We start from the raw sequence: 14,234 nt of genomic DNA on the forward strand, positions 1-14,234 counted from the left end.
TTTATTGAAAGTCCTTAAAATATACACTAATGGTAGTCAGGAATGCTCTGTGTTGCACACAGGTGGTATCAATTTAGGTAGTTCTGTTTTCTTTGTTCAGTCCTAGTTCCCAGTATGAGGCTTGTTGTGATGTCACAATAGCAAAGGGACATCACAACAGATGGTCTGCCTGTTAAGTACACTGAGTTATATTTCTTAGAACCAAGTTAACCCACTAGCCTCTGTTGGGAAACTTGGAATCTTTATCTTATCCTATCTTCTGAGCCAGTGCTCAAATATAGAGGCTGGAACACAGCCTGAAGGACAAGAAATAAAGTCACAGTAGACAAACAGGCTTATGCCAGTGGAACTCCAGGCCTTCCCTTACACATGAATAAGGGGCCATAAGGGCTAGAATATCAGGTGGCTAAGGTCCCAGGGGTTCTCTGGCACTGACAAGTGGGTACCTTTTGTCTATCTGCATGTTCTTGCCCCATCTTAAATACTGTTCTCCTGCCCTGTCTCAGGTAAGGTAGGACTATTTCAAGGTTAGATATTGGGGACTGACTTTCCATTGAGAATGCTCATGGATAAGGGGACTTAGCAGTGAGTGTCTTTTCAAATACAAAGAAACATCTGTAATTTCCTCCTATTCATTCAAATTTTTCCTGAGGTATGTTTAACAATGGATTTGAATTTAATCATTAGGGTGAACAGTATTACAGTCTTGTAATGTGTGAGACTGAACCTCAACATAGCTTTCAGTTGAATATGTAATATGATAAGATAAATAGAATAGCATATGTGAAGAATATTGAGCTCCTTGAAATAAAAGGTATTCTTTGAAATCAAAGTATTATTAATTCTAATATTATTATTATGGTGTGAACATGATGTGTGGAGGTTTGCTTAAAATGTGCATTCTTTGTTGAGATAAGCATCCTCCAATGGTTCCTGAAATGCCCTGCATGTGTAACAGTCAAATACTGAACAAAGCAAAGCAAGATAGTGTAATGAGAGATTCTGTCATCATTTTGATTGTTCTCCCTAGGAACAGAGTACTTTGACACCCCTGTCACCACCACCAGCACCAGTCTGTATGATGTACTTTAGTTAACCTGAGACTGCATTAAAATTGAAGTTGACTAAAATCAACCTGTACTCAAAAATTTGCTTTTCTTTGTCAATGGAGGAAGGATAAAGCTGAATAATCAAGTAGATAGCATTAGCCTAGCAAGTCCAATAAGAGAAAATGAACCAATGAGCAAGAAAGCAAACAAATGAGAGCCTATAGAATCAAGTGAGCTAGATGGCTTCTGAGTCTGTGGTTCTTTCAAGAAGTGCTTTCTTCCCTTAGAAGTTCCACAGGAAAATTTCCAAAGGTCATTTCCTTAATCTAGAGTTCATAGAAGTTTCTACAAAGGTTTTGGATTAGACATTTTGGTAATTTTGGAGGAGTCTTGGTTTTGTGGCTCAGCCACTCCCACTTAGAAAGAGTTGGAAGAGTTGAGGAGACCTGCAGCTTCCCCTCAGCTTCTGCCCTCTACCAGAGGGCACCAGACCATTGATTGTTTAGTTGTTCCTTATAAAGTCTTGTTGGGTCCTTCACTCAGCAGTCCTTACTGGCTCAGTGTTCTCAATCACTTAGTATCTTATATCAGAAGAAATTTTATTTCTTCCAAGCATCAAGCCATATGCTCTTTCATGATTTTAAGAACACTTAAAATAACACATCTTCCATAAATCCTTTTTCAAAGAAATGGGAATGAAGAAGCAATTTACTTCTCTCATTCCCTCTACCCTTTCTTAAATGCCATCCTTTACCCCATACTTTTTATCTTTATCTTCAATGTATCTGTTGCCTTTTGTGAAGTCCTGAGTATGACCACTCTGGTGTATGTTTCTCTAGTCTTGATTAGGTTAGATTGTAAGCTCCTAGAGAGCAGAAACTATACTTGTTGAACTACATCTTCGTAGCATGGGACATGATGTGCCTTTGATGTTGGCCAGATGTTGACCAGATATGGCTATATATTGCTGAAATATTAATTACTAACAGACTTGTAACAAGTATAGAGGACCTTTTACATTGACCCTTTTACATTGGGTCCTTTCCTATTAAATTTGCCTGTGTAGACTTTGTTAGATGTATTTTTAACAACATGTTAGCCAGTTTAAATAGATTTAGATAGCAAATTTAGCAGAAATAAGCCTTTAACAAAAAATCCTTTCTTTGAAGATCCTAATTGTAGTCGTTCAGAAATTTAAATATTTCAAAATGCATAGATCTGATGTACAGAGGGATCTGTTGCTATAGACCCATGATATTTTGGGAGCTTAGCTTTCAGTTAAGTTATTCCCATCAAGTATTTTTACAACCAATCTCTAAAGAAGGGCTCTTCCAAGAAGTTGGATAGGTTACATCTGAAAAACAAATTTAAGAAGCTCTCAGAAAAAGTATGGAATTTTTCCCATGTGCTTAAAGCAAAATATCACATAGACAGTATACCACCAAGCTCTGGATCCATCAGAGGCTTGGGTCACAAACCAGCACTTTTACTTCTCTTTCCTAAAGCTGCCTGCTATTCAAAGATGTTGGCTTTATATGTGTGCTCTTACAAACAGTGATCCCAGCTTATTTCACTGAATTGTAAGAATCTAATGTAGAAGGTGAAGTTCAATTCATTACATATTTATTGGCTACCCACAATATTCCTACAATACTAAGAATTGGAAATTGGTCATAATGATGGCATGTTCCTTGCCCTCAGGGAGTCTCCTTGGGGAGGCCAGTGGTGAAAGACTTCATCGTATAATCACAGTGCACTATGATAGCATAGCTTAGAGCAAGGATCCTAAACCCTGACAAGGATCGGGCAGGTCAATATGAGAGAAACAGGCTAGATCAGAAAGATGATATGGTATAGTGAAGGTCATGATGGCATGTGGGCTTGGTATTACCAGATACTCCAAGTTTTCCAGAGAGCGCAGGCATTTTATATTTTATGTGAATTCTCCAAGATTTAAAACGCTGGGTGGAACCAACAAAATACATCAGCAGAGTCAGATTTGGTCCACAATCCACCAACTGTTTGTGACCTTAAAGTTCAATGAATACATACACCTTATTTTACAGACAATGCTCAGAAATGGCTTGTCCAAAAGTAATACAGCCTCCCTGCTCGTGTAGCTTTGCTCTAAAAATAGAACAACAAACAAACAAAAAATCATGATTAAACCATATTTCTTTAAATGATGTGTAAGATCATTTGAGTGAAGGATGATGATAAATTTTATCCCCCTAAGTAATTTTTCACTCTCAGGAGCTATGTGAGGTTTTCATTTACAAAGTCCAGAGGTTGTTTGCAGGATTTTAGAACAATCTGAACAGGGCTGAATTGCTCCTGAGCACTTTCCAATAGCAAGTCTGTCTACTTTATTGCAGGGCCCAGAGGTTCCCCCAAGACCGCCTGATAATAATTTGGTATTTGGAGGCTCCTGTGTCACTGCAGGAACTAAAGGAGGCTAAATCCATGCCTGATGGAGGAGAAGAGTTCTATGGTTATCTGCAAATTCTGGCCAGAGAACAACTTGACGTCACTCCTTAGCTTCCAAAACCTAGCCAAGCAAGAAGTTGCCTTCCCAAGAGAAAGCAGTGTGCTCTAATGACTAAAGTGCTATGCCACTCTAACTATAGACCCATCTCCTCGATCAATCAGGATGGCAAGATGGAGCTGAGGAGCTCAGCAACATCAAGGCTGGAGTTGGTCTTTAATTCAACTAGTCTGTGTAGACGTGTCTGAAAACCACATCATCTGTCCGCACGGGGTGTTTTCCCAGTAGGACTGACCAACCCGGCTCAAGGGCAGCTGTGCTGCTATCCTCTCCTTGACTGCTAAGAACATTTTTGACAGGGTACAATGGAAACACACCTTCTGAGCTGGAAAAAAAAAGAAAGAAAGAAAGAAAGAAAAAGAAAGAAAGAAAAAGAAAGAAAGAAAGAAAGAGAAAAAAAACCACTCTAACCAGCAAAACCCCCGAATCATCAATCTTGGGTTCTCTTGAAGGGTGGGAACGCGTTATAGCTTCCCCTGCAGGAAAAGCAAATGCCATAGACTCATTGTCATCCCTAGAATTGTGTCTTTCCTAGAGCAGCCTTGTAAATTAGCTAGGGTCCTAGGCGGAGGGCCTAAATTAAATGAGAATTGTCCTGAAATACATACTGTATGTGTTTGTTCTTACAGCGCATGCCCTCTGTGTATATCTAGGGCTAGTAACTCTGTGGCAGATGCAGATAAGGAATTCTGACTTTTTTCCACTTTAATTCCATTTCCAATGAAATGGATGTTTATTGACTTCCTGCAGCGTGTGCCATACTTCAAGTATTATCGTTCACGTGTGTATATATGTTCGTGTGTGTGTTTTCCCATTGGTTACATGCTTATTAGGCAACTATGTAGATAAGCACAGATTCATAGACCAGCTAAGACTAAGGAGATTAAATATAATAAAGGGAGGGAGTGTTTTAACAGTAGTTGAAAAGATCACACAGGACACCCCTCTTGCGCCCCTTAACTGCCATACCCACCCTGTCATTGTGTTACCAACCAGGGGAGGGAATGGAAGTGGTATTTTTCACAGAACTGCAGAGGTTTTGAAAATGTTTGTAACATTACTTTGGGTACACATGAGCAAAAATTCTGAATCATATCCAAGACCTCAGGAGCTCGTTATATCAAGGGATGAGAGTTATCAGAGGTTATCTTTGAACTTCAGTGCAATCTGTGCCCATGGTCCCTTTTGATGGTCCATTTGATGGAAGTAAAAACAGGCAGAAACAATTGCTATAGCACTTTCCTAGGTCCTTTGCCTACTAATTTTGTCTTTCAAAAGTATGTTTTCTTCTAAGTATTTAATTGGCCAAACAATAACTGCTTTGGGAACTGTTTATATCCCTTTGAAGGCCATGGCCTGCACTTTAAAAATAACCTAAGTCTGTTTTGCCCAGCATGAGTGTTAGGGGCGAGAGAACGCAGTTATTTTAGGATCCTTAGAAATTGCTTCGTTTATGGCACAGTGGGCTGACGACTCGTTTCATGGGGGTCTTCATGGCACGTTGCTCAGCCTCTGTAGGTCCCAGTGCAATTCTGTCTCTTGATACCATAGTCCCCCATTGCCAGCTATAACAGCTTGATACTATATTCTCCTTTCAACTCCAGAGGACATGGTAAGAAGCTATCAAATAATGCTGAAAAAAAAGCAACTTGAGTTCCCTAGAAGAAAGGAAACGAATACATGCTGCACAATTACATGTAAAACGTAAGCCATGTTACAAACTCTATTGAGAAGGAGATTTGTTAGGAAACCAGTTTCAAGCACATTTACAACTAAGTAAAATAAGAGACATCATTCTATTAGCATTTGACCGCTGGGTGACATTATTTGTTATCAAAAAAGAAATAACCACCCAGTTACAGGGTACCTAGACCTCTTAGAGAAAACAGTCCACCTTACATTTAATGACTAAAAGGGAAAAACAATTATAGATTTAGATCAGGGAGACACTCACAATGGTATTCTGATTTTACTTCCACATTATCGGCCAACCAAGAGGGAATTATGCACCCCTCACACATCAGACAGTTCAGTCCACTTTCACCAAATCATCAGTGATGTGCTGGAAGCATGCAGGCAGATGCAGGATGCTACTGCATTTCTTCTGGGTATTTCCCAACGCCCAGACCAACTGGAGAGCGGATACCAGCATGATGAATTTATCAAATGCACCCCCATTTTGGTATCTGGTTGGTCACTCTTGCACGTGCCAGCAGATTGGGGACCAGGACCAGCTCAGCAAACACATATGCAGAGGAACCTCTTATGTTGCTAAGCAGCTCCTGCTACCCAGATGCTTTGAACACTGAATGCTCCCTGTCGTTAAGGAGAAATGAAAGAACAGGAGTTTTTCTTGGATGCGGTGCTCGCTCACAGTTCAATTCTTCATGGCAGCTAATGTAACAGAGTGCAGGTTTTCTCCTTGTGAAGTTTTCTCTGCCTTTGCTAATTCTGCCAGCCAGAGAGGGTAAGCCACCATGGTTGGGATCTTCTCAGATTAGTCATTATGCCAGCTCTCCTTATGAAGTGCAGCCATGCTGCCTTTCATTCACGATGTTGTACTTGTTTATTTGTTTGCTGTTTTTCTTGGTAGTCGTTACTTCTCTTGAAAGGCATGTAAGGTGAATTTGCTCCACACCATGGACAGGAAAGAATTGGAGAGAGATCTACTTAGTTCAACCTGATAACCAAGCACAAAGGCAGTCTTACTCCTTGAGCTCAGCCTCTAGGAGGAAAGCTGCTTCCTGAGATGGAGACAACAGCCCAAAAGGTTCCTGAGTCCACGCTGCCCTCTGTCTGAGCCGGCTCCCTCTGGCTGAGAAGATGCTGTGTGTTTCTGAATGCTTGGGCTCCCTCAGGGAGGGAAAAATTAGAAGGCGGCATTTGTGTCTCAAAGGAAAAGGACATGTCAGTATCACAGTGACCTCCCCTCCACCCGCAGGGCTGAGGAGGTTCTTAGGCTGCAAAACTTTCAGTTTTAAAACTGGGATAGTCCTGGGCAAATGATAATGGATTGGTCACCCTAGTTGGTATAGCTCTGATGATTTCTGCTACTAAGACAGAATTAAGTCCTCCTTACCCAAAATGCCTGCAGATACCCTAAAATGTGATTCTTTAAAATAAATAATATAGGTTGTAGTTGGAAATTTGGAAAACGTAAGAAACAAAGATGAAATAAAAACTCATCTATAATTCCAACAGAGATAATTGTTGATAATATACTTTGGATATCCAACTTCCTCATCTTATGAGTGTCCTTTTAACCTCCTGTGATATAAAGTCTAACCACTTGTACCCTGGCCTTTATTTGTACTGGGCTTTGTTCATATTTCTATAGTAAAGGCTTGTCTTGGGTGAATTGTGTTGGAAGGTCCATAGGAGGCTCGCTGGGTATATTATTGTCAGTGTCAGATTTTCTATTTGCTTGGTGATGCATAGGGATTAAGACAGAGCTGGGCTGGACTGGCCATGGCAGGTCGGGTTTCAAGGGACCGTGAATCCAGAGGAGCTTAGCTTTTGCAGGGTGAGTGTCACAGAGGAGACAAGCCTTGTGTTATGGGCCAGGAGGACTCAGGGAGCAAAAGGGTCCCGGATCTGCCAAGGCAGGCTGAGCACTCCAGTTTAGGGTCAGCTCTCTGATGACTCCAAATGTAGTTGTCTGCTCCGCTGGAGCAGATGATCAGTTTTTGCCCCCAGTTCTTCACCCCAGCTGGGTAGCTCCTTTCAGAGAGCCAAGCGTGCTGGATCTGAAAGGGCCAGTCTGGTTACATCTGATATGATTCTCACTATTTAGAGATGCCTTTTCTTCCACCCAGGATTCCTCGGCTGTGCAAGGACCTCTGATGAATTGGAATCTCCCCTTAATCATTCAGCCTCACCTAAACTTGATGGAGTCAGTAGCCTAATATTCTCCAGTCTTCCCCTCATGAAATGCTTCCTCTTCTCATGTCTCAGGCATCAAGGCCCAAGCTGGGGTTCTGGCCAGGGGACTTCTATCAATAGTATGACGTACAGCAGTATTTCAGAGTTGGCATTTTGCACAGTAATATTAAAGTTGATAGGTTCTAAAAATGAGTTCAGAACACATATTTTCCTATGCTTTGTAAGAGATTAGATTTGTGCGACTTTGAACCAAAGGGGTTGGGAAGAATTCTAGAAAGGAAACAATAATCTAATGCCTAGTTTCTCTATTATGCTTATCAATTACTATATACGTTATGAGTATGGGTAGACATCAACATTCTTTTTACCCTGTTGCTATTATTTAGCACATTTATTTAACCATGCCATTGACCTTCTGGGTGCATTAAAGTAGAACCCAGGTCATTATGAGATAATGATGGCATTTAGACTAAGTGCAATATTCCTAATGTTCCAATAAGTGGTTGATATAGAGGGGACAGGATACCATCCCACACTATCTAATTATATCAAAAGAGCTAGTCTCCATATTATGGAATGCTTTCCTTAGAGGAGATTACATGATATATCTGCTTATAAAATAAGCAGAGGTGACACCACTGAGTAGCCATCTCACATGTTTTCCTGAAAGAATGATGGATTTTCAGATCTGTTTATACTCTCATACCCACTACCGATCCCCACCCTTGCTCCTGAAAGGAGTTTGCTTTTACGAGTGAGTTGCTAATGAACAGAGAGAAGCTAACTGGTTACCCAGGGACCTAGTCTTACTTTCTATTAATAGAGTACTCCGGCTAGCTGGACTAATTGGCCTCACATTGTCTCTATCCTGGCTTTACTTCCTCTGACCCATAAACATCAAGTCCTTTTTTGCCCATCTCATTCTGTCATCTTCCCTCCTTTTCTCTATATATTAGGGTTCAGGAACCATGATGCTAATGATGACATTTCATCCAAGTTCCTAGTTCCATTAATGCCATTTCCTGATATCCAGAGAAGCAGTTATGATTCTGTCTCACTGCTTAAGCCTTATTTTGAGAGGACCATTTTCTTCTTTTCCAAGTGCTGTTCACTTTTAGGATATTTCTCTCCCTCTCAAGAGCCTTAGTTTTGACTAACATACCTTTGTGTACATATAAGGTTTTAGTTTTCCTTGAGCCCTACCTAGACCTTTATCAACATTGGTTTTGGAAGAGGAAAACTCTCATTTTCTTAGTAACATTTTGATGATGGGGAGCTCTGCCTTAGATTCCTGAACTCCTGAGCTTTGAGGAAGAAGACAACGGCCAAGTAGCAAAGGGAATGACCTTATCACTCACTTCCTGAATCATGCGTCTCCTCTGGGCTTGTGTATACTCTCTGCTGTTTCCTGCACATTGCATCCCAAGTTTTAAATTAAAGTGGATCTTAGCCGGAATGGGGTCTAATGACTGATGCATGGGTACAGTCCTTGGTGTTAACAACCCAGGGCCTTCTTTTGTTCTTGTAGAAGAGATCTGTGTTTTCGAGGGCCAAGCTTCTGCATGGGGGCCAAGCTATGGGAGGGGGTTGTGAGGTTGGGGGTGAATCCATATGGTCTTCACACCTTCTGCCCACTTTTGGAAAGAGGGGGCTTGTGTGGATTGGTATGGATGACATTCCCCAAGCAGATCCTTCTGCTAACGCGCACCCAGTGTGGGTGTTAGCGTGGTCCTCTCTCGGAGGTCTCCCTGCTTCCCCATGACAAGCAATGAACCCTTTACCGCTTGCTGGGCACCTGCCTGCTGCTTTGCCGTGCTGGTCTCAGCACGGCCTCTCCCTCTGATGCTGCACCACGATCTGCAGAGGTGGGAGACGGAGGGGTCTCTGTTGACTGCTACGTGTTGCTTAACTTTATTTCCCTCTCTTATGTTTGAAGAGAGTGGACCTGAAACATGACCTGCATTCTTTTACTATGTTCAGAACCTCCAGGGCTTGTCCACACATATGTATAAATGATAATAGAGCTTGGAAATCTTTATTATACAGACACACTGATGGAAATGAGATCTGTTGTATTGGAATTTGTGATGTAGTTGATCAGTCAGAACCAAACTCGTACACCAATAAAGACAAGAGTGTCAGATTAATGGTCTCCATTGCCTACTTTTTATCACCTACTAATAATTATTTTTACATAAACTTGAGAATATAATTCAGTGTTGGGATTCCTAAAGGCACTACAGACAGCCTCCTAGAAGTTGTCCCGCTGATTCCCATTTAGCTCCCAAGCAGCCCCCTCTGCACCCAGCAGGGCCAGGATTAGGGTAATGTGGGGAGGCCCTCAATTAAAGTGCAGAATTTAAAGGGGCACCAACAAACTCAGCCATCAAGGTAAATCATATTTCAGTGCAATATTTTAAAAGCCAAAAATTAATGAAAGAAATCTATGAAGAAAATTTAAAAATTTTTAATTAAGACAGGATTGAGAGGGTGGGGATTAGGGTGAGGTGAGTGCTACAAATTCAAGGTCAAATACTGTCGTTATTTGAAATTTCAAGTTTTTTTCTTCATAGATGTTTTTGTTAAATTTTATTTTTTTAATATTACATTAAAACATTATTCATAATGTTTTGATATTTTATATTAACTATAAATGGAATATAATCTTTAAAAATTGTGAGTCATATATTGTACACCTGAAACATATGATATTGTACATCAACTATACCTCAATAAAAAAATAATTTAAACAAAGGGAAAAAATAAAACATTATTCATGTCGATTACTGAATTTGTGGTGCTCCCTTAAATTTTGTGCACAAGGCAAGAATCTCACTCCCCTCACCCTAGCTTGGCCCTGGACTCAGGCTCCTTTTGGCCAGGATCTTGTGTAAACCTCTGGCCTTTGCAAAGCTCTGTTTTGTATACATTAGCTGCTGGGTTGATTAGCTTTCGGTCTTCTCTCTTTTCCTGCATTCCTGGCCTAATTGTCCTTCCTCCCTCCATCCCATCTGCCCCTGGAGATACATTTCTCTGACTCCCTTTTGCTCAGCCAGCCTCAGCATCCCTGGCACTAACCATCCTGTGCTATCTGCTGAAATATCTGCATAGATGGGCACTCTCATCTTCTGATGGCCTTTTTTCTGTATGTGACTCTCCAGAGTGAGGAAATGAATCAAGACTGCCACAAAAAAAAGAAAAAAAAAAAAAGAAAAGAAAGAAGACAAGAAAGAAAGACAAGAAAAGAGAGAGCAAGAGAGATTCTTTTAAAAAGCCAGAAAGGATAGGAGGGTCCAGGGATCTTCTTAGAAAATTTGAGAATTAATCTAGGGAAAAATTGGATAAAATTTTTAAATATAAGTGAAATTTAAAAATATATTAGATATTGCTTCATTTCCCCACATTTGGAGTTGTAGTGTTAGATTTGCTAAGTTAGAGATATATACTCTTTGAGATTTAAAATACTCCATTTTCACTTAGCCTATTCCTTAATGTCATGAGCCCCTTTTGTAATGTGTGCATTTTTGATTATTTTAAACAACCAATACCAAATGCCTTTTATGTGCCAGGCCTTATGAGTTGCATTTTCACATTAAAAAAAAAAAAAAAAGAGGAAGCCCTGTCAACACTGCAGGATAGATATTATTACTCTGTTTTATAGATGAGAAAACTAAGGCTCGGAGAGCTTGAGAGGAAAAATAATGAACCCAAATTACAGCCCCAATGTGGGGGAGTTTCTGTTCAGTCCCCAGTCGGCCTCCCTGAAGTCTGGGGCTCTTTCCAGCTGAGTGCGCTGCTGATCTTTTCCAAAAATAGCATGGAGCAATTTTGAAACTCTGCAAGAGGAATTGTAATGTTGGTGTTGTACCTTTCATGTGGGCTTATCAAGGTAGGCTGAGGGTATTAACCTTCAAACATGCAGCCAGGGTCGTGCCAGACAGCGGGGAGTGGGTTTATTGCTGGGGAGAAAGGAGCCAGTAGTAGGCTGACCCCGGGCCCAGTCTCTAATGTAAGGGTTGACACAGGGGTCACTAGGGAGGTCTTCTCAATGGAGTCGTTACCAGAAGTACTAAATAATCATGAATAATAAACTCTTATTTTTATTTTTTCTGGTTAAAATCATGTAAAATCCCTCTTCTCCCACCCCAACCCACTCTAAAATGTTGGCCTTTTTTGTTTTATTTCAGAAAACCCTAGGAAAAGAATCCTATATCATAGATCTCTGACTCTTTCTTGGACACCTTCACTCCTCTGAGATAAGCACATCACTTTTCCTAGGTGAACTTGATGTCTATCTCTCCAAAGACAGAGTTCAAAGAGTACCAAGAGTTTTAGGAGTCAGATGAAGTGCACACATTTACTGAGGTTTGTAAACCAGTGTTGCGAGGGTTAAAGCACCCACAGCATCTGCCTGGGTCACCCTGTTCCAGGGAGACCAAGAGGACACAGGCTAATACTGCCTTCTCGATAACCATTCTACAGACAACCAATTTCAATGCCAGCCATGTGTGAACATCTTGTAGGACAGACAAGTCACTTTTCTGGCTTACCCTCTATGACTCATTGTTTTCATTTTCCATGCAAAGGTCCATGTTTCCAAATTGCCTACTCGAAAGGGGTCAAGATTCTCATAGATATTTAGCCTTTAAGGAGTCTTTTTAAAAAACAGGAATCACCTTTGGTACGTGGCATTTCTTCCATGGGAAGAGCATACATCAGGAGCTTCATAAGGTCAGGGAGCTGATATTCTAAGGTATCTACTTTGTCACAGGGGCACGTACACCCACAGATTTGTAAGTGTGACTTCATGGTAATCTTGTAAGTAAAGTAACACGTGCTCCCCCAAAACATCACATAGCAGTGCCTCACTGCACATGACGAGTGCAGATGAATTAGAAATGGGGAGGTTAGCCAAAATGAATAAATTCTTTTCTGACCCAATGTTTTACTCTCTTAATTATCTTAATAACTTAGAAAAGACCAGAGTTCGGGGTATGAATTATTCAGTTGCCGTTCAAAGGCCATCATAACAAATAAGGTTACAATCAAACTATTGTTTGTTGGAGACTTCTAGGCCCCCTAGACACCCATGCCTGTAACAGTACAAAGCTGTAAAGCTTGGGCAGCCCTTTAGTGTTTGTTAAGATGCAGCCCGAGAGCGGCTTGGAGAGACTACAGAGGATCAGACTTCACACAAGCAGAGTTGAAATATTTCCAAAGAGAATTTGATGAGTCTTTTGCTTACCCTGGAATAAGTATTGTGTGTGTTTTGCTTGTACCTACCATTTGCCAATATGGAAAAGTTTCCTAATGAAATGAAATCAAACAAATCTCTGACTAATGATACTGTGTGAAATCTTTAACAAAGAAACTCCCGGATAGGGCGGCATAGAGGGGATGAGGATGAAAGTTCAGATTTGGTTCAGCCTGTATAATCATATGTCTTTGTCGGATGATGAATGTGTATAATCAGGAAGTCACGTCTTACCCGGGAATTGAGTGGCAGTAGTCATCGAATGATATTGAAAATCGCAGATGGAAAGACTTATTGACAATTGTGTAAGTTTCTAACCACAGACTGTTCAATGGACAAACAAGTGCTTTGGCATCTCCAGCTCTTAGAACGGTACCCAGGACATTGCATAATTAACATGTGGTGAATAACTGAAGGAACACATGAATGGATAAGTGTATTTGCTGTGCTTGTAACTGTACTGTAGCTTTGGGAGAAAAATACGCCTCTACTTCACCAGGCGTCTGACATGGCTAATAAGTTAAATTCTCCTCTGATTCTGTTAGGAGCAGAAGTTAGGCAACCTTTCCATTTGAATTGCTGAATTTGGTTACCCTCTCTGGTCTGCAAAGAGCTCTTAGAGGTCTCTAAACATGGAAATATTTAACTCATGATGGGTTAAGGCATATGAATTGTGATTTGGAAGGTATGGTAGCACAGGGATTTAAAAGGCATTTAGGGGATAATCTTGTCATTCTAAGTATAACTGCAATGTCTCCATGAGAAAATGACTCCCATTTCTAAATAATCAATGTGGAAATGGACTTTGGTAACTAGATTCATTTATGACTTGAGGAGTCCCTACGTATGAACAATATACCTGACACAATAGGTAAATAAATATTTTTTCACAAACACTTTTTATAAAGTTACCAAAATTTGAGAATTCCTAAACTCCACAATTTGAAGAGGAAAGTCAGTAGGAATTTGGCAAATTTTGCAATCCATTTAATAAACAAGATATCAAGGTGCCCAAATGGGGTCAGATTAGACTCAGCGCTTCTGATGATTCTGTATCAAGACAATTAGAAACTACGATTACTTCAAAAGTTTACTTAAGAAAGTCAAGTTCGCTAACTCAGTTAATTTTCTTCAGAGAAAATATGCTACTAGAATGCAAAGTGATAAGAATGCTAACTGTGGTATAACTTAGTATTCATAGTATAAGAAATTATTCGGATATTATTTCATTCCCGCCCGCAAGTTCTTAAGTTTCTTTCGGAATTTCATCTTATGTGATTTGATCTGTACCAAATAATGTGAGAAGAGATAATGGGATTTAAGGAGAGGAATGATTGAATCACCATGTCCCAATAAAAAGTGTTCAAATTGGATTTCACTACATAATGAATTCTGCTTCAACTTACTTTGACATAAATAAGATTGGGTAAGGGAAACCAGAGTAAATCAAATAAATTAATAAAAGCTATCAGAGCTGCTTCACATTTGTCCCCCAGACAGTGTC

At 40.3% G+C, this 14,234-nt stretch overlaps 1 protein-coding gene across 5 annotated transcripts in view; it reads left to right on the forward strand.

Annotated features, from left to right (window-relative positions):
- Positions 1–14,234, forward strand: part of NTRK2 (neurotrophic receptor tyrosine kinase 2) — a 383,847-nt gene that overhangs the window by 215,038 nt on the left and 154,575 nt on the right. For 2 of the 5 annotated variants that reach the window (XM_067744762.1, XM_067744763.1), the window contains one exon: positions 3,425–9,623. The exons of the other annotated variants lie outside the window; for them this stretch is intronic. In XM_067744762.1, the coding sequence (XP_067600863.1) occupies positions 3,425–3,453 (29 nt within the window). In that variant the 3' untranslated portion in view covers positions 3,454–9,623. Of the gene's footprint in view, positions 1–3,424; positions 9,624–14,234 lie in introns of those variants that run through there. 5 annotated transcript variants of the gene reach the window in all.

The sequence above is a fragment of the Pseudorca crassidens genome, chromosome 7 (genome assembly GCF_039906515.1).
Source record: "Pseudorca crassidens isolate mPseCra1 chromosome 7, mPseCra1.hap1, whole genome shotgun sequence".
Lineage (NCBI taxonomy): Eukaryota > Metazoa > Chordata > Mammalia > Artiodactyla > Delphinidae > Pseudorca > Pseudorca crassidens.